Genomic DNA, 27,065 nt, shown 5'->3' with positions numbered 1-27,065 from the left:
GCATGTAGAAACAATTTTTTTAAAATGTAACCTTACAAAATGGTTCAAAGACACTTGTGAGTTAAAACATCCATCTGTTTAACTGATTTGCGGCATTTTATAGCAGTCTTTAAAAATTGTGCTACCTTCTCCAAAGCGTGAGGCGAACAATTGTTCAATAGAAAGGAAGCATTGATATAAAATTGCGGATTTCTGTATAAAAATTACAATATTGAAAACAGATATTGAAGCTGACATGACGAGCTATGTTGACAGGTGTCACTTGGCTGCGCACCATGTTGCGCCTGAACTTTGTGGTGGCAAAGGGAGGAGAGCCCTTTAGCCTTTTTGCTGCCGTAGCAGAAGCCTCTGGCAATCTGGCTTAAGGAAACTCTCCTTCAGCTGTTATCAGTAGAAATCGTGCATACCAATAGCCATGATTATATTGAGCCTTCTAATCGCCGCACTGATTATACCAATTATACAGTAGGGTACTGATTATACCATACTGAGCAGGGACTGTGGCTCACATACGAGTCAGTTCATTACGAGGTTTTTGCCCGATGCTGCAGCCAAGCAGGAAAATAAGCTATTAATTCCCGAGTCTGTCCAAACAACATGACCACTTTAGGGAAAAGAGGGCAAATGGGAACAAAAGAGGAAACATTTCACGGGAATTCCTTTGAGAGCCAAGCTGGGCAGCCTCTGCTTATGGCAAAGTAATTCTTTGATACCGGACAGGAGGGATTCGAGCCACACTGGAAAGAAGCCCTACTTTTGAGGGAAGCGACTCCTTTGCGCGCTTTGCTTGCAAGGGGCAGCGTATCCACATCATTGGCTTATGTTGAGGGTGCCAGGTCACCAACCGAGAGATTTGTTTCCGTTTCCCTGGCAATGCTTGGGAGTTGTTCACCTCAAGTAAGGAAACATTTTGAGGTCGTTCCACCAGCAAGTCACAAAACGATAATGAAATCAGAAAGTACCATGACTTGGGGAAGGGGGTGATAAAGTTGGGTTCTTTTTCACTTTCTTCCCTGATTCAAACAGGGGAAGGAATTGAGGGGACAGTTTCAGCTTTCTAACTGGAGTGCAAACATCGTACCCCTGCTTATCTTCCTCTGACCAATAGAATTAAACAATTTAGAGTACTATTGAATCTTCAAGAAAATTAATGTTCGTGATTTTAAATGTCAGGGGAGACAACAAAAGCTAGTATATGTTCAGGTAATATATAATCAGGTAATATACCCTGTAAAAGAGTACACGGTATATACTGGTGTGTATTTGTGAAGGATGGGCAAAGATCCTGCCCCTTTCTGAAGAACACCAATACCCTTCATTCCTGCTTGGTGTGTTGGCAGACCACCTTACAACCTATCAGGATCCATGAAAGGGTTGGAAGAGTCAGATGGGAAGAGGGAATGAGAGAAAAAATTTATCTCAGATTTTAGTTACATAGGGCTTGTGATTTCAGATAGTTTGGAGAGGTCCTGAATTCAAAAATTTCAGAGTCTGCCTTTTGAGTGTAGACTGGCAAACCTAGTAAAGGGATGGATATAAGATTTTGCCTCCAAGGGAGTGGGCTGAAAGAAACCCTTTGCCACGACACTGTGGTGTCTTAGAATCACATTTCTGGGTGAAACATGGTCCTCTCTGCACTCCTGCATTTATCAACTGCAACTTATAAATAAATAGGTCCAGCAAGACTGTGTTCCACCTGAAAATAGTCCCTATCCTTTTTTCTTAACCACTTTATTCCCCTATCCCTGGAAGATAAATAAAAGTGGGTGCTGAACTTACTACATTCAAAAGCTTCTTGGGTTAAGCCTGTCAAGGAGAGGGGGGGTAGAGATGACACTGGTCAAGCTTTACATCATGCTGCCTCTGTTTCAAGATCATTTAAGATGCCGACTTTTATAGTCTTCACAATGGGTAGCCATGTTAGTCTGTATGTAGCCGTGGAAAAGAGCAGGAGTCCAGTAGCTCCTTAAAGACTAACAACATTTCTGGCAGGGAATGAGCTTTCGTGAGTCACAGCTCACTTCTTCAGATAATTTGTACTTTATCTAGAACAGAAATCATCCGCTGGGAATGTACAGATACTGTGTCAGTGTTATAAATCGGAAGGATTATCATATAACTGTAATGATTGTGCTGATATCTGGAGTGGGAGGCACCATATCAAAGCTCAACCGTTCCTCCCCAGAAACCTTTTATGAGAGAGCTGGAATGTTGTTGAGCTAAAAAAAATCTCATGCGGTGCCACAGCCCTGTCACTTCAGCTATTACCTTCTCTCCCCATTTTCATGACCATTGTGCCAACTGGGAAGCTTTGCAGGAAACCGCTGTGTGAAGCTTGTCTTTCCTCTTCCATCTTTCTGTGGTTCTTAGGACGCAGCAAGGAACCATGGGACATGTATTTTCCAGGATACATGTCATCTGTGAACTTGACAAAGAATTATGTCTCTTGCACAGCACTCCCTAGCATCAGAGATATTGTTGTTACAGTGTCTAGGGTTGCCAACCTCCAGGTACTAGCTGGAGATCTCCTGCTATTACAACTGAACTCATAAGAACATAAGAAAAGCCCTGCTGGATCCGACCAAGGCCCATCAAGTCCAGCAGTCTGCTCACACAGTGGCCAACCAGGTGCCTCGAAGAAGCCCCCAAACAAGACAGCACCATCCTGCCTGTGTTCCACAGCACCCAAGATAATAGGCATGCTCCTCTGATCCTGGAGAGAATAGGTATGCATCATGACCAGTATCCATTTTAACTAGTAACAATGAATACCCCTTATTTCCATGAACATGTCCACTCCCTTCTTAAAGCCTTCCAAGTTGGCAGCCATCACCACACTTTGGGGCAGGCAGTTCCACAATTTAACTATGTGTTGTGTGAAAAAATACTTCCTTTTATCTGTTTTGAATCTCTCACCCTCCAGCTTCAGCAGATGACCCCGCGTTCTAGTATTATGGGAGAGGGAGAAAAATTCCCTGTCCACTCTCTCCAAACCATGCATAATTTTATAGACCTCTATCGTGTCTCCCCTCAGCTGCCTTCTTTCCAAGCTAAACAACCCTAAGCGTTTTAACCGCTCCTCATAGGGCAGTTGCTCTCCAGTCGATAGAGATCAGTTCACCTGGAGAACACGGCATCTTTGGCCATTAGACTCTATGGCATTGAAGTCCCTCCCCAAACCCTGCCCTCCTCAGGCTCCGCTCCAGAAACTTCCCACTGGTGGCAAAGAGGGATCTGGTAACCCTAAAAGTGTTCCAAGCACCAAAACAGAAGGCCTCTCAGAGGTATTCATGAGACGTCTGAACCACTGCCTTTTTGTTGATGATTACAACTATGGATTTGGATATAATGAAGTGCACAGAGTAGGGCAGGATTTAAAGCTTTTCAGGGGTGTTTTGTGTAGGAGGTACATAGACTCTGTTACGCTGCTGGCTACATTAAGAATATATTTGTATCTTACGTCATGTTTACTGGGGAGAATGGAAGAGGTGGTTGTGTTGCATGTTGACTTTCTGGTTGATTTGTCTTGGATTCTGAAAATCTGTGACAAAGAAGTAAAACAGACTTCTTTTCTTTTTTGGTATTCCCTTCAAATAATGAAATCCGGGCTTCATTTTCTACTCCTTTTCCATGCTGAAATTATACTGTCCTCTAGTGGATATCGTGAGTGATTGTATTGCTATGTGGTACAGTGATAGCTGAGGTGAAATACGTTCATAATTGGACTGCTAAAGAAATCTGCACACAAAGTCTACCGTTGAATTAAGCCCGTTTTGACGTTCTTTGTGTTCCTCAGGGCCGCCGGGACCGCTTTGGCACAAACATCGGTGGGAAACGAATGGAAGGGGGAAAATTCTTTTCACGCAGACCTTTGGGGTACCTCCGCAACTAGGGGAAGGGATAAGTAGAGCTTGTTTGCCTTGGCAGGGGAGGCCTGGTCAACAAATGCTTTGAGGATACCTGGGGGTGTGAAAAGGCTTTGTCAGGTTTCAATCCCAGCGGGCTGGAGGCCAAGATGCAGCTTTTAATTCACTGCAGACAGGACTTTACTGACAGTTGCCCAGCCGTTCGTTTCAGCGACGATAAATAGATCCAGCTATAGAGCCACAGATTGCAGCGAGGGCCAGGCAACATTATTGGTAATAGGGTTCCCCCCCCCCATTTATTTACTTTTGTGCCGATTTTTTTTCTGATGGAGACATTTTGACACCAGCAGCCGATGGGGGGGGGGGTTAACCAAGAAGAGTAGCTTTTCCTACTGCTCCAAGATTAGATAACATTTAATTTGTCTCCAGGAGGAGCATCTCACAAAGAGAACATTAGCAGGAGCTTTGATTCCCGGGATCTAAGGACTCCTGTTAATTAGCCCCCTCAATTGCTTGCCACACTGTGTGTGTGTGTGTAGATTTATTAGAAAAGTTCTTTCCCCTGAGAAAAACCACTGTATGTGTTGTGAGAAGCCCTTTTAGGGAGAACACAGAAACAGCCGGGCTTGTTTTTCACCTGGCACCCCTGGTTCTGCTCTTCACCCTGTACGAAGAATAAACGTACGTCACCGCTGTGAAGGCAAAATGCGTACTGCTTGATGTCTTCTGGGAGGGTGCGCCACATGAGGCGAATCCTTTTTGAAAATTCGTACACTGAATCTGCCTTGACGTGCATACGCTTTTCCTCGTGGTATACAATATTTATATTGTTGGTATAGGATTCAAAGGATATCTGGTGGATAGGATTTCTGCCGCAGCAGACAGCCAGGCATCCAGTATATGGTCTTATGAATGAGTGATAGAGCTTGTTGGTTTTGCCTTTAAAAACGATTCCAAAGCGTAACTGTTTGCTTGTTTCTTTTTGCGTTTTTTTTGTACAAGCCCAAGTGAGAATCGGTGCTGGGATTTTTTAGTATTTACTGTCTGAGTGTGCGTCTTTGTTTTTCTTTTACTGTCTGCTTTTTGGTTGTCTTACCCACTGGTGAGAGTGATGGGTTGGGAGGGGCAGAGTGGGGTTGAGAGATGGTGTCACATGAGCTCATGAAGCTGCCTTCTACTGATTCAGACCCTTGGTCCATCAAAGTCAGTATTGTCTACTCTGACCGGCAGCAGTTCTCCAGGGTCTCAGGCAGAGGTCTTTCACATCACCTACTTGCCCAGTCCCTTTAACTGGAGATGCTGGGGATTGAACCTGGGACCTTCTGCATGCCAAGCAGATGCTCTACCACTGAGCTATGGCCCTTCCCCATGATTAATAGCACATTGTAGGGGGAAATGTAGCGCAAAAAGAACAGACCAGGTAAGGGAAAGCAACAACAGACATTGGTAGGCTGTTTCCTTTCTGGTTCTGCTTTCGGCCAGGATGATGCTGATGATCATACCAACAACCCACTGGACTGTAAAAGCTTGGTGCCATTTGTAATCTAATCCTGGATGAGAGGGCTAACTTGCAATGTATCAGTGAGACCTGGCTGGGGGAGGAATTAACCTCTCCCATCTGTCCTTCAGGGTATTTGGTGATGCATTAGCATAGCCCAGGCAGGGAAATGTTGCTGTAGCATGTAGGCACTCGGTCCCCCTAGCACAGTGTCCTGTCCACAATACTTCCATTTTTGAGTCTGTGTACTTAATGTTGGGGTTACAGGACAGGTTTGGGTTTCTGTAGGCACTCTGCTAGGGTTGTCTACTCCAGATTGGAAAATACCTGGAAATTTTGGAGGTGGAGTCTAAGGAGGGTGAAATTTGGGGAGGGGAGGGACTTCAGTGGGGTATAATGACATAGAGGTCACCTTCCAAAGCGGCCATTTTCTCCAGGTGAACTGATCTCTGTCGCCTGGAGATCAGTTGTAATCCCAGGAGATCTCCAGCCACCACCTGGAGGTTGGCGACCTTACACTCCACCCACCCCACTGCCTAACAGTCTCCCTGCCTGAGCTGGGGGAGGTGATCTTGGGTGATATGGAGGATCCTTAGGCTGGGGGACTTCAACATACATTCCAAAGCTGCCTTTGGCATGAATTTCATGGCCTCCATGACAACCATGGACCTGTTTCAAGTAACAACTGGCTTCACACATTTCAGTCTGACCTGGAAGTTAGGTTTCAGAAGCTGGTGTTGAAGGAATAATGCTCAGCTCCTCAACCTCTGGCCTGTGGAGTCCTGCAGAGTGTCATTTTGTCCTCCATTCTCTGTAACATCTGTGTGGAAACTGCTGGGTGGGGTCATCCAGAGATTTGGACTGGTCTGTCACCAATATGTGGATGTTTCTCAGCTCTATCTCTTGCTTCCAGCTGATCCCAGGGAAGCTTTAGAAAGCCTGAACCTGTGCGTGCAGATGTGGAGTGGCTGCCTTGTAATGAACTGAAGCTTAATCCTGACAAGTTGGCTGCTGTTGAGCAGGACTGACCCAGGATTTAAGGTGTCTCCTGTTCTGGATGGCATTGCTCTCCCCCTGAAGGAGAAAGTCCCCAGCTTGGGGGTGCTGCTGGACCTGGGCCTACCGCTGGATAAGCAGTGGCAGCTGTAACCAGGAACACCTTCTATCAGCTTCAGTTGGTGAGCCAATCGTGACTTTTCCTGGGCAGAAAAGATCTGGACACTGTGGGGCATGCCCTAGTAACATCTAGATTCCACCACTGCAGTGTGCTTTACATAGGGCTTCCCTTGAGAAGTGTTCAGAAATGCCAGTTGGTAGAGACTGCTGCATCCAGGGTGGTCGTTGGAAGTGCATCGTGGGGACCATATCACTCCAGTCCTGGTCCATCTTCACTGGCACCCAATTTGTTTCTGGGCCCAGTTCAAGGTGCTGGTTTGGGAACAGCGTACCTTAGGGACCACTCGTACTCACATACAAATCTACCTGCTACAATCATTCTCTGTGTGTACAATGTGCAGAAATACTTTGACATCTTTTCATATATGGAGAAATCTGGCACCATCTTTGTCATTACAGTGCCAGACAAAAACTTTTTTTATTTATTTCAGTGAGTGCTTGGTTAGCTTCCACTCTTGGTTAGCTTCCACTCTTCTTAGAATGTGTAGATCTTTTTGTCCTCCTCCTGGTTCTTAACTCTGTTTGATGCTAATTTTACTTGGAAAATGTTGTCCCTTTCATCCACTGCTATATAAATGTTTACTGCTCATTTTGACAATGACTTACTTACTGCTATGACTTATGTAGGCTGATATACATAATAAGGTTGGATTTGGACTCAATTTTCCAATAACTCAAGGGGAGGGGTACTTTCTACCAGTTTCCCCTTCCTGCCTTTCTCCCCCAGGAGCAGCATTTGGGGGTTATCAATAGTCTGCATTAGGAGGCAGGAAAGGTATGTTAAACTGGCAAGTGCCTTGTGTAAGCAGAAAATTTAGTATGGATCCAAACCATTATGAGTGTGATATTTTTGAACTGCTTGGATTCAGCCAGCTTTTTCACTCAATCCTGACCAGTTCCCCCACCCCCATCCAGCTTACTGGGGGTAAAGTGTAGAAAACTGGGGAAGGCCGTGGCAAACCACCCCGTAAACACAGTCTGCCTAGTAAACATCGGGATGTGACATCACCCCATGGGTCAGTAATGACCTAGTGCTGGAGAGCCAGCATGGTGGTAGTGGTTAAGAGCTGTGGAGTCTGAAGAACCGAGTTTGATTCCCTGCTCCTCCACATGAGCGGTGGAGGCTAATCTGGTGAACGGGATTTGTTTCCCCACTCCTCCACATGAAGCCAGCTGGGTGACCTTGGGCAAGTCACACTCTCAGCCCTACCTACCTCACAGGGTGTCTGTTGTGGGGAAGAGAAGGGAAGGTGATTGTAAGCCAGTTTGAGTCTCCCTTAAGTGGTAGAGTAAGTCAGCATATAAAAGCCAGCTCTTCTTCTTCATCTTCTTCTTCCTCCTCCTCCTCCGCAGGGGTCCACCTTTACCTTTACCGCCCCTTACTACAGTACCCATCCCACATGACTGTTGTCTGTGCCGGTTCCATGATCTCCAACAAAGCATTTGGTGGGGGTGACAGATGGGACCCCTCATTCCTTTTGCATCCTGTGAAAAGCTGGCTGGATCATTGCTTTCGTTGATGCTGACCACTTGGGGCAGTTTCAGGAAAGGCAGGATATAAATGTCATAAATAAATATACTGTTAAGGCAGGAAAATACCTTCAATATATATAGCCGATCTGGGGTCCCTCAAAGCATGATACAGATGTATCCACAGGACTGCTGTAAAATGCCAACAATCCTCACATAGCACCTTATTTTTTAGCACTATTCCTTATTATTGATGAGTTGTGCTTTGGCCATAGAAGCAGAGATGATGTCTTCACATAGTATCCTTAGCTCCCTGCCTTTGGCGCAAGGGCCATCCCTTCCTTTGATGGATCTTTCCTGTCTGCTGTGTCAGTAAAAGCAAACAGTTACTGGACAAAGACGCCGTCTATATCTCCTCCTGCTTGAAACATAAAGCTCTGACTTGGAAGGCACGGTTAGGTGGAAATGTTAATCATTAATATGCCATTCAGGTCAGCCTCTCTCCTGTGCGGACAGGGCACTCTGTTCTCAATCCACACATTATGTTTGGTGTCTCTCAGATGCCGGCTATGTTAATGAGGGCTTGTTTGCAATATGCAGTGGATGGTTTTCTTTTTCCCCTCTGGACACTTTTTTCCAGCCTCCTTCTTTTCTGCACACAAAAAATACCGGCATAAATCCCTTCGTTGAAATACGTCGCCTGAATGTTAAACCAGTTTTAAGGGAAAGCAAAATCCATTTAGGGCAGCAAAGAAACAATAAACAACATTCACCAATTTTTAGCAGAGTTTATAACTGAATCGCTTTACTGTTTTGAAGTGATCTTTTGGCTTATTTATAAGATTACAATAAAACCTAAGATTAAATTTCTTACCTGATTCAGTTTCCTATTGATTGAACTCAATCAGGCTCCTTTCTAATTTAACTGATTTTATTTACATTATTGTTATTATTAAAGCCAGTCACACAAACCTCAATTATCCAGCACTGAATCTAATTTCCTTCAATATCCCCCCCACCCCATGTAGCTGGCAATGGATTAGAGGAACTGATTAGAATTCAGCTTGAATGCAGAAAAGCAGACCCTTAAATGCAAAGGCCCACATTAGGAATTAAAAATATCTATATTAGGCATGAAATCCTCTTCCTTATCTTTAATGATGTAAACACACTTCCTTAAGTTGATCTGGCACATGGCTGGTATAGTTACTACTACTTTAGAAACTTATTTTAGAAAAGAGAAGAAGACTTTCTCCCATGGTGCCATAGTACTAATAATAAATTTGTAGTGTTCAACCGCAGCCACCCTATGAAAGCTAAGGTGGTACAGCAGTTGGAGCTTCCAAGTAGGGTTTGAGAGATGCAGGTTCAAATTCCCATCTTTCTGTGGAAGCTCACTGGGTGATTTTGGACCAGTCACATACTTTCAGCCTAACCTACCTTGAAGGGTTCTTGTGTAGATAATTAGGAGGAGAGGTCAATAATGTCCACTGCTGTGGTACCCACTATGAAGAAAGGTGGGCTAAAAATGAAGTAAATAAATGATATAGCTGAGGATGGGAGAGATCTAAAAGGTTGGTTGGTGAATGGCTGAGGAGAGAATGAGGCAGGGAAGGGGAAATAGAGTAGGAAGGGGGATAGAGGGGAAAGTAAGGTGTTACCCCACAAGTCCTTGAGGGTTCCCTATCATGCCACTGGGCCTGGCCAGTGGTCGGCACCACACAACTGGGCCACAGTTTTCCTAAGTGGAGGCTGCTGGGGGAGGGGGAGAGGGAATGCTGAAGACAGAGGGGCAGATAAAGGTAGGTTGGTTATAGGGTGGGAAGGAAATAGGGTTTCCTACTCCAGGTTAGGAAATACCTGGATATTTGGGGGGTGGCACCTGAGGAGAGGAAGGTTTGAGGTGGGGAGGAACCACAGAAGACTATAATGCCACAGACTCCACCCTCCAAAGCAGCTGTTTCTTCCATGGGAACTAGGGTTGCCAGCCTTCAAGTGGGAGCTAGAGATCACTTGGAATTACAACTGCTCTTCAGATGACAGAGATCGTTTCCCATGAAGAAAACGGCTGCTTTAGAGGGTGGACTCTATGGCATTATACCCTGCTGAGGTTGCTTATCTCCCCAAACCTTGCCTCCCAAGGTTCCACCCCCAAATCTTCTGGAATTCCCCAACTTGGAGCTTGCAACCCTAAAAAGGAAGCAGGACAAGAGGAGAGGCTGTGGGGGCTTTCAGGAAATAAAAGAGGAAATAGTGCAGGAGGGGGAAAGGAGTCTTGCAAGTCCTTGTGGGTTCCCACTTGTCTGTATACTAACAGCGGTTCACCAAATCTAAGGATACTTAAATCTGGTGACTGGAACTGTAAACGAGCAAGACTGATCTGTTTACAAACCTGAAAAATGCCTCAAGGTGGCAGAAAAAATTGAATTCTAAAAAAATTCAAATCTAAAAAATCAAATCTAAAAAAAATCAAATCTAAAAAATCTGAAATCTAAAAAAATTTGGCGTTGGCAAAAAAAACCAGAATGATAAAAGGAGTGCATGTAGCTTTAAGAAACGGACACCCTCAGTGGCTGTTGCTAGGCAACCACAGCATTCCAGTAAGTAAAAGCCACAACATTCCTACAAGTAAAAGGCAGGGGGTCCTTTCCAGGCCAAATTTGGCCTTTGAGGGAAGACTCATCAGAGCCAGTCCTGGCAGCAACTACTGGGTGACTTGATACCACCTGACTTACATTGGTCTAGCTGCTTGCTACTGTTCAACAGCAGCCACCCTATAAAAGTGGTGTAGCAGAGCTTCAGAGTAAGGTCTGGGAGACCTTAAAGCTGAAGAGGGAAAGCTGAAGACAAGAGGGCAGATAAAGGTAGATTGGCTATGGGATGGGAAGGATAAGAAGGAAGCAGGAAAGGGAGAGAGGCTATGGGGGCTATGGGGCTTTCAAGGAAAAGAAAGATGAAATTATTGGGGAGGGGAAAATGATGTGCCTCCCCCAAGTCCTTGTGGTTCCTGCTTGTAAGGAAATTGGATCCAGCCAGCTGTTTCAATCCTTCTCACCTAGTCTCATCTCTGCTATAGTTCTTGTCCCATGTGGCTTTTGTCCATGAACACCCCATGATCCCCAGCAATGTTTTGGTTGTCAAAAGGAACTCCCTCTTCCCTTTTTCAACAGCAGAAAAGTTGGTTGAATCCAACTCCTCATTTTGAATAGCCTGAACTGAAATAGGGGAACTCCAGTTGCCTCGGAGAAAGGCAGTCTTATAAATGTTTTGAATAAATAAATACAGTAAAAGAGTTTGTGTAGGGCAATTTAATTGTGTGTTAGGTGAATTTCGGTTCCTTGAAGTCGATGGGTAGCTCTTTTCCCCGTGGGACTTATCAATTAATCTGTTGTAATGAATTCTGTTACTTACTTCTCCTGGTTAATTATAAAGGATTTTCTTACTCCTACTTATCAAGTCAGGAGAAGTATATTACCTCTTGGTCCATGCTGCTTTGAATATGGAATATGTGCCAATGGTTTGGTTAAGAATCCACATGCTGAATGGTATGGCTCAGATGATTCCAATGAAGTACTTAAGGAAGATTTTTTTTAAGTGTCTAGTCTTCTCGCTGTTCTTCTCTACAAGTGATGTACTGGAATTGTTTTGCAATTTTCACTGCTGACAGATTGACCAAGAGTTCAGGTTGCACACATTAACATGTAGCAGTGGCATTCCTTCAGTGAAGTGGCATTTCTGTTTGCAGAGGAAGAGGTGGCAATTTTCACCTATTTCCCCTCTCCCTCTACAAATCCCAGCTTGGCCCCCTGTGCTGTTCCTGAAGGGTCCACACCATTTCAGGGGGCTCAGTGGGATGCAGCGGAGAGAGAAACTAGAAAGTCCCGCGCTGCAAAGTTCACAGATATGCAGAACTACATTTATTGATACGGATTCACCGTTGGGCGGCTGTCATGGTAGAGGGAAAGTTCATGTCTTTAAGAAACAAGGAATCCCTTTAAAGGAGCCCCATGGCGCAGAGTGGTAAGCTGCAGTACTGCAGTCAAAGCTCTGCTCACGACTCAAGTTTGATCCTGATGGAAGTCGGTTTCAGGTAACCAGCTCGAGGTTGACTCAGCCTTCTGAGGTCAGTAAAATGAGAACCCAGCTTGCTGGGGGTAAAATTTAGATGACTGGGGAAGGCAGTGGCAAACCACCCCGTAAACATAGTCTGCCTAGTAAATGTTGTGACCCAGTGCTTGCAGAGGGGACTGCCTTTACCTTTAATCTCTTCATGATTGTCTGATGTAGGACCCATTCTAATTTTCTGGCATGAGCTCTTGCTAAGAACTCAAATATATGAGTCTTAGGATTCAGATTTTTACATGTTTCTAGCAAGATGTCCCCTATTGAGCTTTGATTCCCTTAAGGACAATATGCTATATCTCTTAAGGGTAATAACTTGCTGACCTTTCACCTTGTTGCATCATTACTCAGAGAGCACCACAGCAACTTTCTAGCATTCATTCAATCCTCTTGCAAATCCTCTCTTAATGCCAATAGTACTATAATTTGTACGCCCTTAATAGATGAGGAGAAAGGTCCCTTTGCTGTGCCAGCTTTGTTTGGTTTTTTTGGGAGGGGGGAATATTCTGGCTAAATGTGCCTTCATGTATAAGGAGTGAAGGACTGAACAACATCCTCAGAATAATAACATCACTAATACAAGGGAAAGGTTTGCACAGTGGCGTAGATTTGCTTTTGAAGCTTACCTTGCTGTGCCTCATTTTAAAATAACTACGGTTTTAGATTAGCTTCACCACAGTAAAAGGTGCATAGCGTGACGTGCAAAGTCTCAAAACAACAAAGGGGAAAAATAAAACCTCTTCACACATGGATGCAGCTGGAGCAGAGAAGGGGCATTTCCAAACTCAGATTGCATCCCTGGTCTCTTCCAATGGGGTCCTGTGCCATCTCTCCAGTCTAGGCTTTGACTGAAGTAACCCTTCATCGGATTGCACCACTGGAGCCAGTTTTCCCAAGGTGTTCACAACGTTAATGATCACCGTCCCTGGCACGCTATCTGTATTTTGAAGAGATTTCTGTCTTTGCCTTGTGGCATCTCCCTCACAACCCACCAGGGTGCATCATTATTACCATTTTATATGCGGCAAACGAAGGCTGCAAGTCTCTGCCTTGCTTGTGGCTACCCAGTTGGCCCACATCTGAGCCTAGATGTCCCGAAATCAAATCCAGCATGCCAGGCTTTAATAAAGCCAAAAAGCCCCAGGCATCTGGTTGCCATGGCACTGTGAAGCTAGCCCAGCTATTTGATGTATTCCCCCCAACCCCAACACACCGTGTCCATTTGCTTCAGAGAGTAGTTGGAATCATAAAACGGAGGTCTTGTCCCTTTTCTTCTGTGTCCTGGTTTGTTTAGCTCTTAAAAAGGCTGACAGTATGTTGAATTTTTTTTTCCTTTCACACCCAGGTTGAAGCCATTTTGGTCAATATTTTTGGCGGGATTGTCAACTGTGCCATTGTAGCCAACGGGATCACTAAAGCCTGCCAGGAGCTTGAACTGAAGGTGCCTCTGGTGGTCAGACTGGAAGGTGAGTGGACAACACGGAAGTCCTCTTCCATTCTTTCATTTCAGATGGACCATTTTCTCAATTTTACCTAATGTCTTGCTTAGCCAAGTCCAAGTGAAATTAGGGGGTAAACATTCTGCTTTCCCTTTGTTGACCCAATCGCGCCTCATCCTTGGTTCCCACCCATTGGACTCTTCGCCCGCTCATTACTAATGGGATCTTCCGCAATTTGCATCCATTCAATCATTTCTCCTTTCATTTTCCTCCAGATTGTTTGACCAACAGAAGTGCATGTAAATAAGCAGTTACTCATTACAAAGTGCTAGTGGCAATGGCAAGTCTTCCTCTCCCTTCTGCCAAAGAAGTTAGCAATTTGTTCAGAGAGCTGTCATGGATCCCAGTCTCTTAATCATATTTGCTTCTTTTCTGTGAGCCTTCATCAAGTAATAAGAAAGTGAAATGGTTTTGAGTGAATAATGCCAAATGGGGAGAACACTGATCCAAAGACATGGGGTTGGATCTTGTTATACCTTTCCACCAAGCCTTCCGCCAACAGAGAAAGGTTTCAGTTGTCCTCTGCTGGAAAGCCTTACATTAGGATTGCCAACTCCGGGTTGGGAAATACCTGGAGATTTTGGGGGCAAAGCCTGAGGAAGGCAGGGTTTGGAGAAGGGAGCAACTTCAGTGCCATAGAGTCCAGTTGCCAAAGCGGCCATTTTCTCCAGGTGAACTGATCTCTGTCACCTGGAGATCAGTTGTAATAGCGGGAGATCTCCAGTCACCATCGTATCTTCGTGACCTTCTCTCCCAGTATGCCCCCCCGAGAGCATTATGCTCTGCTAACAACAATTTACGGGTGGTCCCCGGCCCAAAGAGTGTCCGGCTGTCCTCAGCTAGGGCTAGGGCTTCATCGGCTCTGGCCCCGGCTTGGTGGATCTCCCTTTTCCGATGAGACCAGGGCCCTGCAGGATCTTAAAGAATCCCACAAGGCCTGTAAAATGGAAATATTCCACCAGGCCTATAGCTGAGGGCAGCAACAGTTGTCATCAGAGCTGGCCTCCCTACCCCCTCTATGCTGTTAACAACTGAAATGTGGGGCCCTGACTGGTTTTCCAGGTGCACAGGATCCAAAAAGAGTCATAGGATCCAGTTAATGGAAGGATCCAAGCCATTATAAAATACAGCAGATCACAGTTTATTTTCATAAAATAGTGACAAGAGGTCCAGTGCATTTTGTGTTGTCCGTTTGGTACCTTCTTCAGCTGCAGGGTTGTGATTATTCCCATAAATCTTACCAGATTGGTGGCCTGTGCTTTAAAGGCTGTATGCCCACATGCAGTGTATTACAAATGTCTTGATGAGTAAAGTTTTAATCAGTCAGGTCTGTCTTGATTTAGCAGGATTTTCTGGACAAATCTTTGCCCTCAGCTGTATAATAATTGCAAGCTTTTTTACTAGTGGATACTAAAGGATTACTCTCCTGTTGGAAAATGGTCACCAACAATTCCTGAAAAATAAATAATTCATTAGCTGAGAAGCAAGTTCTTTAGTTTTTAAGGAACAGGAGTGACTAGTATTATGTTCTGGATTTTAATTGTAGCCTCCAACCCAGAGTTCACATGAACACATGAAGCTGCCTTATATTGAATCAGTATCCTTGGTCCATCAAAGTCAGTATTGCCTTCTCAGACTGGCAGTGGCTCTCCAGGGTCTCAGGCTGAGGTCTTTCACATCACCTACTGCCAGACTTTTTAACTGGAGATGACAGGGGTTGAACTTGGGACCTTCTGCATGCCAAGCAGAGGCTCTTACACTGCACCACAGCACCTCCCTCTCTCATTCATCTGCATGCACACATAGATTCACAAAGAGCTCCAGTTCAGTTGAAGTCTCACTGTTCATTTTCGTGGAGGAACAATTCCACCTGTGAATTCCTTCGTGCATCCACACACCTGCCCCCTCCACTGAAGTGAAGTGAGGAGGTCACAGTGGCTGTGTATGGTCACAAGAGCTCCCACCTTCAAGGGACCACTCGATCAGGTGAACTCTCTGGCCTGGTCCATACAGTTGAGCAGAATGAGATTATTAGCATTCCAGAGTTGTCTCATGTACCCCTTGGCTTCTAAAAGTAATGCGAAAAGCAGCTTCTGTTTCATTTTTCACTATATCAGCGGAAAATGTCTAGAGCTGAGGTTTATAGCATGCTTAGTACAACGGCTAGTCTAGCCCTTCATAATCAGGGCCATAGTCTGTAGAGGTTCTCGTGACAATGCGATGACGGTTGGGCACACCCAGGTCATCCTAAAGGCATTGTTTCATGACAAACTCTGGATCTCAGTCTTTGGACTGGTCAAAGTCCCCTTTTAAATACTGATCACGTGTTTACCAGATAGTATGTTTGTCGAAACTCTGTGTAAAGATGGAATGTCTCATTGTCTTGTTACTTATTAATTCTGCTACCCATTGTCTTTGCTGCTTAATAAACTGGGAGATGGCTCGGGATGAGAGGACCGATCTCTAGAAATCAAGACACAGCGTCTGTGTCTTCCCTTCATCAGTCAAGGTGGCAGTGCAATCCTGAACAGAGTTCATACCCTTCTTAAGGCCAATGACTTCAGTTAACTTAGAATGGTGTAACTCTGCTTAGGATTGCACTGTATCTCTGTCATCCTAACAATGTTTTGAAAAGCCAACATTTTTTAAAAAAAATTGTGTTGTTGTGACAGTGTCTTTTAAAGGACAAGAGACTTTTCCCAAACTATTTTACAGTGCTCTCCTAAGCAGAGTTATACCCTTCTAAGCTCATCAGCTTCCATGGCCTTAAGAGGGTGTAACTCTGCTTAGGATGGCACTGTTGGAGAGTTTTAAAAAAATCAGTGGCAGTGCTGCAGATTCCTCCCATTTTCATCTGTTTTCATTTACTGGATTTCTGTCCTGCCCTTTCCCAACCGAAGTCGGGCTCAGGGCAGCTCACAACCAGAAAATGCAATATAAACAACAATATATCATAACGGTAAAATACAAATTATGCTTGAAAACCTGGCATTTAAAACCCCAACAAATTTTTACAGTTCTAGAAATTCCAGAAAGATTTCAATCGAGGAGGAATAGGGTAGGAGTAGGGAGGAGATGGAGTAGGGAGGCCAGCTAAGATGGAACCATCGTTGTTCTGCCAGGCCCGTGGTTGAGGACATCTCAAGTCTTGCTGACCATGCTGAACTGAGCCGAATCCTGCAGTACCCAGGTCTCAATTGATAGAGAGTTCCACCAGGCTGGGGCCAAAGCTGAAAAGCTCTGGCCCCAGTCGAGGACTGCCGGATAGTTCTTGAGCCAGGGACCACCAGTAAGTTGTTATTAGATGAGCATAGCGCTCTTTGGGGCGGGGTGTAACGGGAGAGGCGGTCCCACCTGCCCACTCAGGATTTTCCTTGGTTCAAGGTGGGCATTTGAAGGTCCCTGTGACCCTTTATATAGTGCTTAAGACATCCTGAAAAATCTCCCTGTAGTTACTACGACATTGAGCATTGCAATGGACTTCAAAGGGGGCACTATTTATTGACATTTCCATTATAAGTATGTCCATATTTCTGAATTTATAACAGCAATTCTTGCTCTGTGTGTATACTCCTGATGCTAGCAATGCGTACACTGCAAAATACACTACAAAATAGACATAGGGTTGGGCAACAGGGTTCTAGTCCGTCCATTGTGAGGGTATCAGTGACGTTTTCCCCCCTGTTGATTTCTTTGAAATTCATCTAGAAAAGAATCAGTGAAGGAGGATGGCTATAAGCCATGCTTGTCGTAGACTTTTTGGGGAATCGAAGGGAATTGTTTTTGTATCCTGTAACAAAATTGAAATAAGAAGAGACAAAGCTCCCTTCAAACCCCCTGCTTTTCCTCAGTTAAACAGCTGCTTCGGTGCAAGTGAAGTGCAGATTATCTTGTTAGCCTTGTTTGGAAGTCTGTTTACAGTTCTCTAACACCATCCAGTGGCAGGAGGTTAATGTTCAGTGAGGGATTCTTTTTTTAACCACTTCCAGAGAGAATGTTTTTATCTTACTTAAAGACTCTGTCCGAGGCTTTTTGATGATCCCCTCATTCAAATTCTACTGAAAGAAAATTGATTGTTACTCCCTATCACGGAAAACAGCCCTAGAGTTGGTTTGTTCAGCTCCGGAGCTATTTTTGTTGATGAGGAACACGTTCAATTTGCTTTCAGTAGAATTAACTGTCTTCAGCAGCTTCTAATATGTCTGCCCGGCTTTTAACAATATTGATTTGCCAAACATGGATTGGTTCTCAAACTGTGAGCCAGGAGTGGACCCAGAAGTGGGTCAAAACTCTCTCACAGGCTGATAAAGGAAGGAGGGAGAAGGAAAAACAGGGAGAGCTGGAGGAGTTACCTCAGTGGCAAATTTGGCTTTGGCTTTGTATGTTGCATGAAATGTCAGTGAAGAATAGACTGTTGCTCAGTCAAGGTATAGTTATAAATACCATACATGAAAAAAGAGATATGTGATTCCTGCATGTTATGATGGGGAGGGGGTTGCCAACCTCAAGGTGGCAGCTGGAGACCTCCTGGGATTACAACTCTAGGATCAGTTCGCCTGGAGAAAGTGGCCACTTTGGAAGATGGATCATGTGGCATTATACCCCACTGACGTCCCTTCTCTCTCCAAACCCTGCCCTTTTCAGGCTCTGCCCCCAAAATCGCTAGGTATTTCACAACCTGGAGCTGGCAACCCTAAGTTATTTTGCGATTGGGCCCTGAAAAGTATGGTATGGGACCCGCTTAAAAATTGTGAAAAAGTAAAACCGTTAAGAAGACCTCTGCTGGATCAGACCAGTGGTCATAAGAACATACGAAAAGCCCTGCTGGATCAGACCAAGGCCTCTCAAGTCCAGCAGTCTGTTCACACAGTGGCCAACCAGCTGCCTCTAGGAAGCCCACAAACAAGACAACTGCAGCAGCACCATCCTGCCTGTGTTCCACCGCACCTAATATAATAGGCATGCTCCTCTGATACTAGAGAGAATAGGTATGCAGCATGACTAGTAGCCATTTTGACGAGCAGCCATGAATACCCCTCTCCTCCAGGAACATGTCCACTCCCCTCTTAAAGCCTTCCAAGTTGGCAGCCATCACCACATCCATGTAATCCATCCAGCATCATATATCACACAGTGGCCAGCCAGTGGCCCTGGAAGGTAACAGACAAGCCATGTGTTCTGGCTTGTCCCTTTCATGGCCCCAAAATCGTTTCATTCAACTTCTGCTGAGCTTTGGTATGCTTCCCCCACCACTACCCATAAACACCTCAGGATTTGAATAAAAACAAGGAGCTAAACTGTTCTTGCCATTCATTAGCATCTATCCTGCTTGTCCCGTTCATTTTAAAGGCCCTATAGAAATCTGGGTGCACAGTGCGTTTAAATTCGGCCTGAATACTTTGCGCTAGTGGCTCTACTTGTGGGGCCATTTTTCTTCTTGTGGGCTAGCTATGAATTTCAGTCCATCTGGAGGGAATGAACTGCTCTCTGCTGAGATAACCATCCGTACTGGCTCCCTGTTCGTTGTGCGGGCACTGGACTTACTGGAAGACCAGGGCTTCTGCTCTGGGAAATCACCGTCAATGTTCCAGCACAATTTCAGAATGATTTTGGCATCAGTTTAATACAAGGCACGTGTGAATGTTCCTGTTCCAAACAGAAGGGGCAAAGAATAGGTTCACGGGCATCTGCCAGGTTTTTGAAATGCACTCTCATCTCTGCTGGGTTGGAAGTGACACTGATCTCAGCACGCCCTGCTGTTTTAGATATGTTTGACTGTCTCTCTTAAGAGTGCTCGCAACTGTCCTGTATGTTCTGGAGACATTGTTAATGCGGTAGGAAGCATGTATTCTTCATGGTTCATAGTTGAGAGGAATGATCAGAGAGGAAGCTGCAAATATAATTAGCATTATTTTAGGAGAATTCCTCAAACAATTACCTAATTAAAATTTTGGCATGGCAAAGAGACAAGGAATTTTGTATAGGGGCGAGTTAAGGAAGGAATACTGTGTGTTCTTGCTTTGTCATCTCATGATGCAAGAAGAAGAAGGGTTGGTATTTATACCCCGCTTTTTCTCAACCTTTTAAGCGGCTTACAATCGCCTTCCCTTCCCCTCCCCACAACAGACACCTTGTGAGGTAGGTGGGGCTGAGAGAGTTCGGAGAGAACTGTGACTGGCCCAGGGTCACCCAGCAGGCTTCGTGTGTAGGAGCAGGGAGACCAACCCAGTTCACTAGATTAGAGTCTGCAGCTCATGTGGAGGAGTGGGGAATCAAACCCAGTTCTCCAGATTAGACTCCGCCACTCTTAACCATGCTGGCAACATATTCAAAAGTGCTAGGTCTATAGTATACCAGAATAACCTCATGGACAACCTCCATCTCCCTGAAGGCTGCTGCAGAAATATTGTGGAACTGAGTTACACATATGCTTGCTGTCACCAACTCGTAAGTATGTGTGTGTCAGAATGGTTTCCCAGGATTTAAGTTTTTTATTTATTGCCGTTTTATCCTGCCCTTTATCTGAAGAATAAAGAGTGATGAGCTTAGCTGTTCCTCCCCCCCATCCCTTTTATTCTCAGGTAGCAGGTAGACTCACCTAAGATTATGTAATGAGTTGCGCAAGAACATGCAATTCAGCCACAGAGCTTTGTGGCGTACCTGAGTTTTGAACCTGGGTCTCCCAGTCCAGTCTTTTAACTTCTGTTCTACACTGGCCTGACGTGATGACAGAAATATTTGGGATCTGAGTGCCCAATAAATTCTGTTGCCTTCTGGGGTACTTGAGGTGTCTTTTGAAACTACAACCATCACCCATGTCCAGGATTAACATGGAAGAAAGCAACGTATGGATCTCAATTGTAGTCACCTACGTAATTTCCATAGTGCTTGGAATGTGCCAATACCGGTTGAGAAGTGTCTCTGTCATGGCTGTCCTATTAAACTGATGCCAGAGATCAATATACTGCAGATATGATATTGCATTGCTTGTACAATTTGGTGCCATTTGGCAAATCCCTGTAAAAATCTTTAATCCTTCCCCTCAGTCCCCCGCAAAAAATTTTCTTGATATATTTAGAAATTTGAACATGTTTAGCATTTTTTATGTAAAAAAAAAGAAATATTCCTGTCCTCGAACAACCTGATTATAATTTTTCTTCATATTCTGTGGAACTGTACCATTGTATTCATGATCGGTATACAGTAGTCTTTGGAATAACTAACAATCTTGTGCTCTCATTTAGGATGAGCTCTGATTAAAGGGCCGGAGCAACTATACATTGTTTAGTATGAAGAGGGTATTAATTGCACTCTAATAGCAAAGGGAAAAGAGCATGAGGTCAAAGTGGCATTTGCCCTTTAGAAGCTTCCATTTGGGAGTCGGTTATGGGCACAGAGTAGGGTTGCCAGCTCCGGGTTGAGAAATACCTGGAGATTTTGGGGGTGGAGCCTGAGGAGGGCAGGGTTTGAAGAGGGGAGGGACTCCAATGCCATAGAGTCCAATTGCCAAAGCGACCATCTTCTCCAGGTGAACTGATCTCTGTGGCCTGGAGAGCAGTTGTAATAGCGGGAGAGCGCCAGCCACCACCTGGAGTTTGGTAACCCTAGCACAGAAAGAAAGTGGCAGAAAACAGTATGAGGAAGTGCCCTTTTTTTAAAGGGTTCGTGAATAAGCAATTGAGGATCTGTTCACATTTGTAAATAGTTTCTTTCACCCAAGGCCTAAATGAGACCTCCGCTCTGGGAAGTCACCGTGCTCCAGGAATGTACCTGTCATTTCTGCATTGATCTTTTTTCCTGGCATTAGTATTTGCGTTTGGCTACTAGGAGAGGGCCTGTCTCACTGTGTCAGACCTTTTGTCTCGCCCATCACCTTCCCAACCGGCAAATGAAAAGGTGCCATTGTTGTTAGGAGGTTCTCGAACGCGCAGCATCAGAATGCAGAAGAGACTGCTGGGGAGAGATGAAATTTATGTGATCGCTCTGCCAGAACTATTCAACTGGGCCTGTCTTCTGGCAGCATTAATGAACAAAGAGCTACAGGATGTGAACAACAATCAGTCATCTCTTTTAATTAATCTCCTCTCGTTTAGCTGTGCATTTGCCTTTTATAGGAGTTTGACAGAGTGTAACACACACTTTCCCAAAACGTCTCTTTTAATTTATGGATCCCCACCCCCCTTTTTTTCAGCAGCTACAAGTCTTACGTTGTTCTGAACTTGATGTATCAACTAACACAGTTCTGAGATTCAAAAGACTTGCTTTTAACCCCAGAAAATGTACTATAGCATGATGATTCTCTAGATGATTTACAGCCAAACCGTTTAGAAGCTTCATCAGGCATCTGACAGGGTCTGTTGCTCCGAGGGCCGGTTTTGCATACCAAAGGTCCAAAGTTCAGGCTTCAGCATCTGCAGTTAAAAGGATCTCTAGTACCAGGGATGAAAAAGATTGACCTTGGCCAGCTGGAGTAAGTAGCTCAAAGCCTTCCTAGCTTTACAGGACTGCAACAATTCCAAGAAGGGCCAGAAACTACCAACAATTTTCAGCGGGGAGGGAGAGTGGTGATATCACCACCCTTAGTGGTGGCTAAGGGGATCTCGGCCCCATGCAGCTTAACCGTGGAGGATTCAACACACACACCCCAAGCTGATGGAGTTTGTTATCTGTGTCTTGATAACAGACATAGTACCGGGGGCGGGGAGGGATTGCCTGAAATTTTACCTGAAATCAAGCTCCCATTCTTTAAATTGAAACTGTAACACCACAAATTAAAAAATATATATTCTAAAGTGGAGTGTAACATGTTTTGGGGGCAGTGTCCTATTTTGCAACCCCAGAATAGTTCATTCTGACTCCACATAATACAATTTCATACTAGTACTGCATAGATCTTTCCTTATGTGATATATTTTTTCAGTGAAGTTATACATACAGTTTAACAGTATATGCCTCTTTTTTTCATTCTATTTTATGAGTAAACCCAGTGCCCTTTGACTCAAAGTAATGTCCTGGGACATCAATAAAGCAAACAATAAAGGACATTTGTCCATGACTACTGCCGTTGTCTGGCATATTCTTGTGGCTTAAATTATAGTGCAAAATCTAATGAAGGGTTATTGCTCGTCCAAGAATGAACTGGTTGTACAGGCTCCACCTTCACGGGATCATTTGAAGAGGGTTAATGTGGTCAAAAATTATTTTCTTCATTTGCTCTTCCATTTTTTACACAGTTGGAGTTCTACTTTTTTTTTACTGTTTTGCAAGACTCCCATCGTGTAGCAATTAGTTGCCTACCATTCCCTGTCAATTTTAACAGCTCTTAAAATATGGTTCCATATTTCATATACACCAATTGAAGGATGGATGCATCTGGTTTAATGTCTTTTGTTGAATAAATACTGCTAGGTCAAAAATAATAGCATTTATGTAATTTCATTTTATTGCTGTATGACCTGTCCTCCTTCTCTCATCTTAAATTCAAACATGGTCATCTAGCAAGTAGAGATACATAAATCAACCCAGACCATGAGTCTGGATCTATATCAAGGGTTTTCAAAGATTCCTTTAAAATGGCCATTCAAAGCTATCAAATGTCTTTTCAGCATCTAGAAAATGTAATCGCGTGGGTGATTTTGTTCTTCAGGGCAAATAAATGTTTATTACCTTTCTTGTAAAAAAAAGGTAACGGGCCCCTGTGCAAGCACCGGGTCATTCCTGACCCATGGGGTGACGTCACATCCTGACGTTTCCAAGGCAGACTTTGTTTATGGGGTGGTTTGCCAGTGCCTTCCCCAGTCATCTTCCCTTTACCCCCAGCAAGCTGGGTACTCATTTTACCGACCCCGGAAGGATGGAAGGCTGAGTCAACCTTGAGCCGGCTACCTGAAACCAACTTCCGTTGGGATCGAACTCAGGTCGTGAGCACAGCTTTTGACTGCAGTACTGCAGCTTACCACTCTGCGCCACGGGGCTCTTCACCTTTCTTGTAGTAGCCTTAATTATCGCTCTCAAGACATCTCCTTCAAGGTGTCTCAATTGATCTACATGTATATATTTATGTGAAACCTTATTCAATCTTTCTGTTGCTATATTTGTCAAGATTTTATAATGAACATTTAATAGCAAGATAGGGCTATAAGAGTCAGCCCACACACCTCTGTAGCGCCGCCTCAGCTGTCCTCTTTCTTCACCCACACACCTCCCTAGCGCTGCCTCAGCTAACCTCTTTAACCTTTCCTACCGATTTCTGATAAGCAGGACTGCTGGGAGAAGCAGCCCTGGAGAGGGCTGAGGGCAGAGGTTAGGGTTTGCTCCCACTCACTGATTAGAAACAGGCAGGAAAGTTTAAAGAGCGTAGCTGAGGCGGCGGCTATGGAGGTGTTACCCCTAGCAGACAGTCTCCATTTTTAGTTGGGGGAATTAGCGTTCTGGAGACTAAGTTTAGCAAGAGGGAGGGATACAGGACCTTTTTAACAGCTTTTACGGGGATAAGCCTCCTTGGAAAACTCTTAAATAAAGAAGCATTGTTTCTAAGTTTTATGTTTTTTATTGAAAATAATTTTAAGCACACACTCACACAGCAACAGACCACACACCCAATATGCACAAGAGCCTAAGAAATAAGAGGGAGTGGACACAAGGATATGATGTAGGGTGATATTTACCAATCCAGAATAAATGCAAAGTCCAAATGATAGCAGCACTGAGAGGCAGAGATATGGACCAGCGTCTCTCGGAAATGAAGGAACCTTACACGCAAAAAAGGGTGGGTGTCTTAAATCCAAGAAAAACACACACATGTTTGAATGGCGAAAAAGCCACTACTTATAGCAAAAATGAGCCCTGAGGCTGTATGAGGTAACTGGCAAAAACAATGGACTTTGCCAGGGACAAACGGTTTAATTACTTCTCCTGTGGTTAAGATATTAAAGTATGAAAGGTAATGGCAACATGGAAAAATACCTTAGCTTGCCTGATTAAGTACCGGTAAATACTTTAGTATAGATTTTCAGATGTGTGAACATGTTTGGGAGGTTTTCCCAGAAAGGGAGGTGTGGGCAGGAGATGGCTGGATGGATCTACTCCTCAAGTGAGAATGCGGCTGGAGGGTGCATTTGATATGCTAAGAGAGTTAGTCAGAGTTCTATGAATGGACTCTGATTGCTGATAGGATTGAGGTGCTGGCTATCAGTTCCATATGTCTACTTGGAGTGCTTCATGAATGATGCAAGGCAGGCTCATTTACTCCCTATTTCCAGCTTTTCCACTCGAGGTCAGAGGAATGCAAACAACCCATCTCTGCTTGACAGCTCCCAAAGTTTGCACAGGTCACCAAGATGGAGTCCAGAACCCTGGACTCTTTGGTTTACCTTGGCATGGCAGTGCCCTGCTTTTCCTGGCAGCTTTGGACCCATATGCCCTCAGGGCATATCAGCTTGCTGGGACAGATAGGGGGCCAACAGAGGCAGGGGTGAGAAGGAGCTCTCCCCACCCTCACATGCCTCCATAGCCACAGTAACCACTTGTCATCCCTAACAAAAATCACATATATTTGCAAGCTACTTGCTAGAACAACCCATGCTGTTTCCTGTCTATGGAATGAACAGTACACATTATTTATGTTTCCCCACTTCTTTTCTAGGTACAAATGTTCATGAAGCCCAGCGCATTCTGAATGAAAGTGGACTTCCGATCACTTCAGCAAGCGACCTTGAAGACGCTGCCAGGAAGGCAGTGGCTAGTGTGGCAAAGAAATAAAAGCACGGCCAACAAAGAAATCTCCAGTTCACAATGTAGGACATTCCCAATGTTGCCTCAAATTATATATTTAGGATTTTAAAAAATTCAATCTTGGGTAAGGTTAGACTTGACCTCCCTGCCCTATACGGAACTTACAAAATGTTCAATGCGTCGAGGTTCAGATCTGTGTTAATACTAAAGTCCCAGGGCCTGTGCTTTCCCAATTATTCTGAGCAGCTAGCCTGTGAGCAGCTATAACGAATAACTACGAATGTCATTATTCAGGTTTCTTCTGTAATATGTTATTTCCTAATTTTTCTAAGGTATTTGGTATAGCTTTATGATTCAAGAGCTGTGGAAGGCCAACAATTCAGCAATTTTGATAGTCATGGCCAGGATCTAAAGAGCTGCACCATTAGTTCCAGGCACCCAAGGGGAATTTGGCTTAATGTTTCTCAAAAATCGGCCCTGTTATGGCAAATTGCTTTCAAAAACAGCTTATTGTGTGGCATGGGCTCCAGGTTTTGGAGGATCCTTTGACAACATGCCTGCAGAGGACCACACTCTCTGATGGGCCCATTGTTTTGCCACTGCCTACTCATTTACCAGCTCCCTTGGGGTCCAATCCTCTCTGCCACCCACAGTGAGAAGGTGAGATGGTCTCTCCAATGGGGCCAGCCAGTAGACCGCAGCTGCTAACAAGAGAAGTGAGAAGCTCATATCTTGAGAAGGGGTCCCTTTGCTGGGTCATGGCAGCTATTGACACTGGCCCTAGACATGAGCCTTTTGCTTGAAGGGGGAAAGGCAACAGTCCCACTGGATATGTCCTTTATCTGGGGCATTGCCAAAAGCAGCTCTTTGGATCCCAACCATTGTGGGTTTTATGAACTTTTCCAATTATGTCATTTGAGCCAAATTAATGGGAATCGTTTGTTGGGGGGGAAGGGTTCACATAGACAATGTGCTTGTTTCATAAACGCCTTAATGTTTGTGCTTTGATGCTCAGTATATACCTCACACCAGATGAAAAAGAGAAAGCATAGTTGTGAGGAAGAGTCTCTTTTGTACGCTGTACCATGGATAGATGAGTTTCAAACCATGGGAACACTTTGAAATGTTGAAGGAGAAACATACTACATCTTCACATTGCGGTGTGTGTCCGTCTAATAACTGACTGTGAGCTTCTGGAATCAGTGTGCATAGTAGTAGAATTACCATTCGTAGCATACTGAAGGACATTCCCTCTTTAAGGGTGAGTCTTGTAATGTGAAAAGGGAAACAATCATGAAAAAATCTGGAGCATGATCCAGCTCCTTCTAAGTTCCGTTGGTTTCGTGGAAATGTTAAAAGTGTGTGCTTTACTCTCACTTTGAAATTATTTGAACTGAAAAGTACTTAATGTCGGCTTGATTGTGCTTTTGCTGTGTGGAAAATATGCATGCCAAAAAAAAAAAAAAAGAGAGGCAGCAAAACCCTTTTTTCATTTCAGTAACCATTTCAGTGTGCTTATGAAAGAAATTGTGGAAATCAAAGATTTGACTCTGGAAGGCTGCTATGTTGTAGATTTTGGTGACTTACACAAGTAAGCTACACTGTTCCACTGACACAAACTAGAAATTATGTTTTGAATTTTTTCAATGATATTTCGTAAAGATGTGAAAAATTTGTAATTTAATAAAAGATTAAATTTAT

The 27,065-nt window shown here is 44.3% G+C and overlaps 1 protein-coding gene across 1 annotated transcript in view; it reads left to right on the top strand.

Annotated features, from left to right (window-relative positions):
• Positions 1–25,485, top strand: part of SUCLG2 (succinate-CoA ligase GDP-forming subunit beta) — a 184,222-nt gene extending 158,737 nt beyond the window's left edge. The window contains exons 9-10 of the mRNA XM_056854899.1: positions 13,478–13,598; positions 25,276–25,485. Of these exons, the coding sequence (XP_056710877.1) occupies positions 13,478–13,598; positions 25,276–25,391 (237 nt within the window). The 3' untranslated portion in view covers positions 25,392–25,485. The remainder of the gene's footprint in view (positions 1–13,477; positions 13,599–25,275) is intronic.
• The last annotated feature ends 1,580 nt before the right edge of the window (positions 25,486–27,065 follow it).

The sequence above is a fragment of the Euleptes europaea genome, chromosome 1 (genome assembly GCF_029931775.1).
Source record: "Euleptes europaea isolate rEulEur1 chromosome 1, rEulEur1.hap1, whole genome shotgun sequence".
Classification (NCBI taxonomy): Eukaryota; Metazoa; Chordata; class Lepidosauria; order Squamata; family Sphaerodactylidae; genus Euleptes; species Euleptes europaea.
This window is presented reverse-complemented; position numbering and strand designations above follow the sequence as displayed.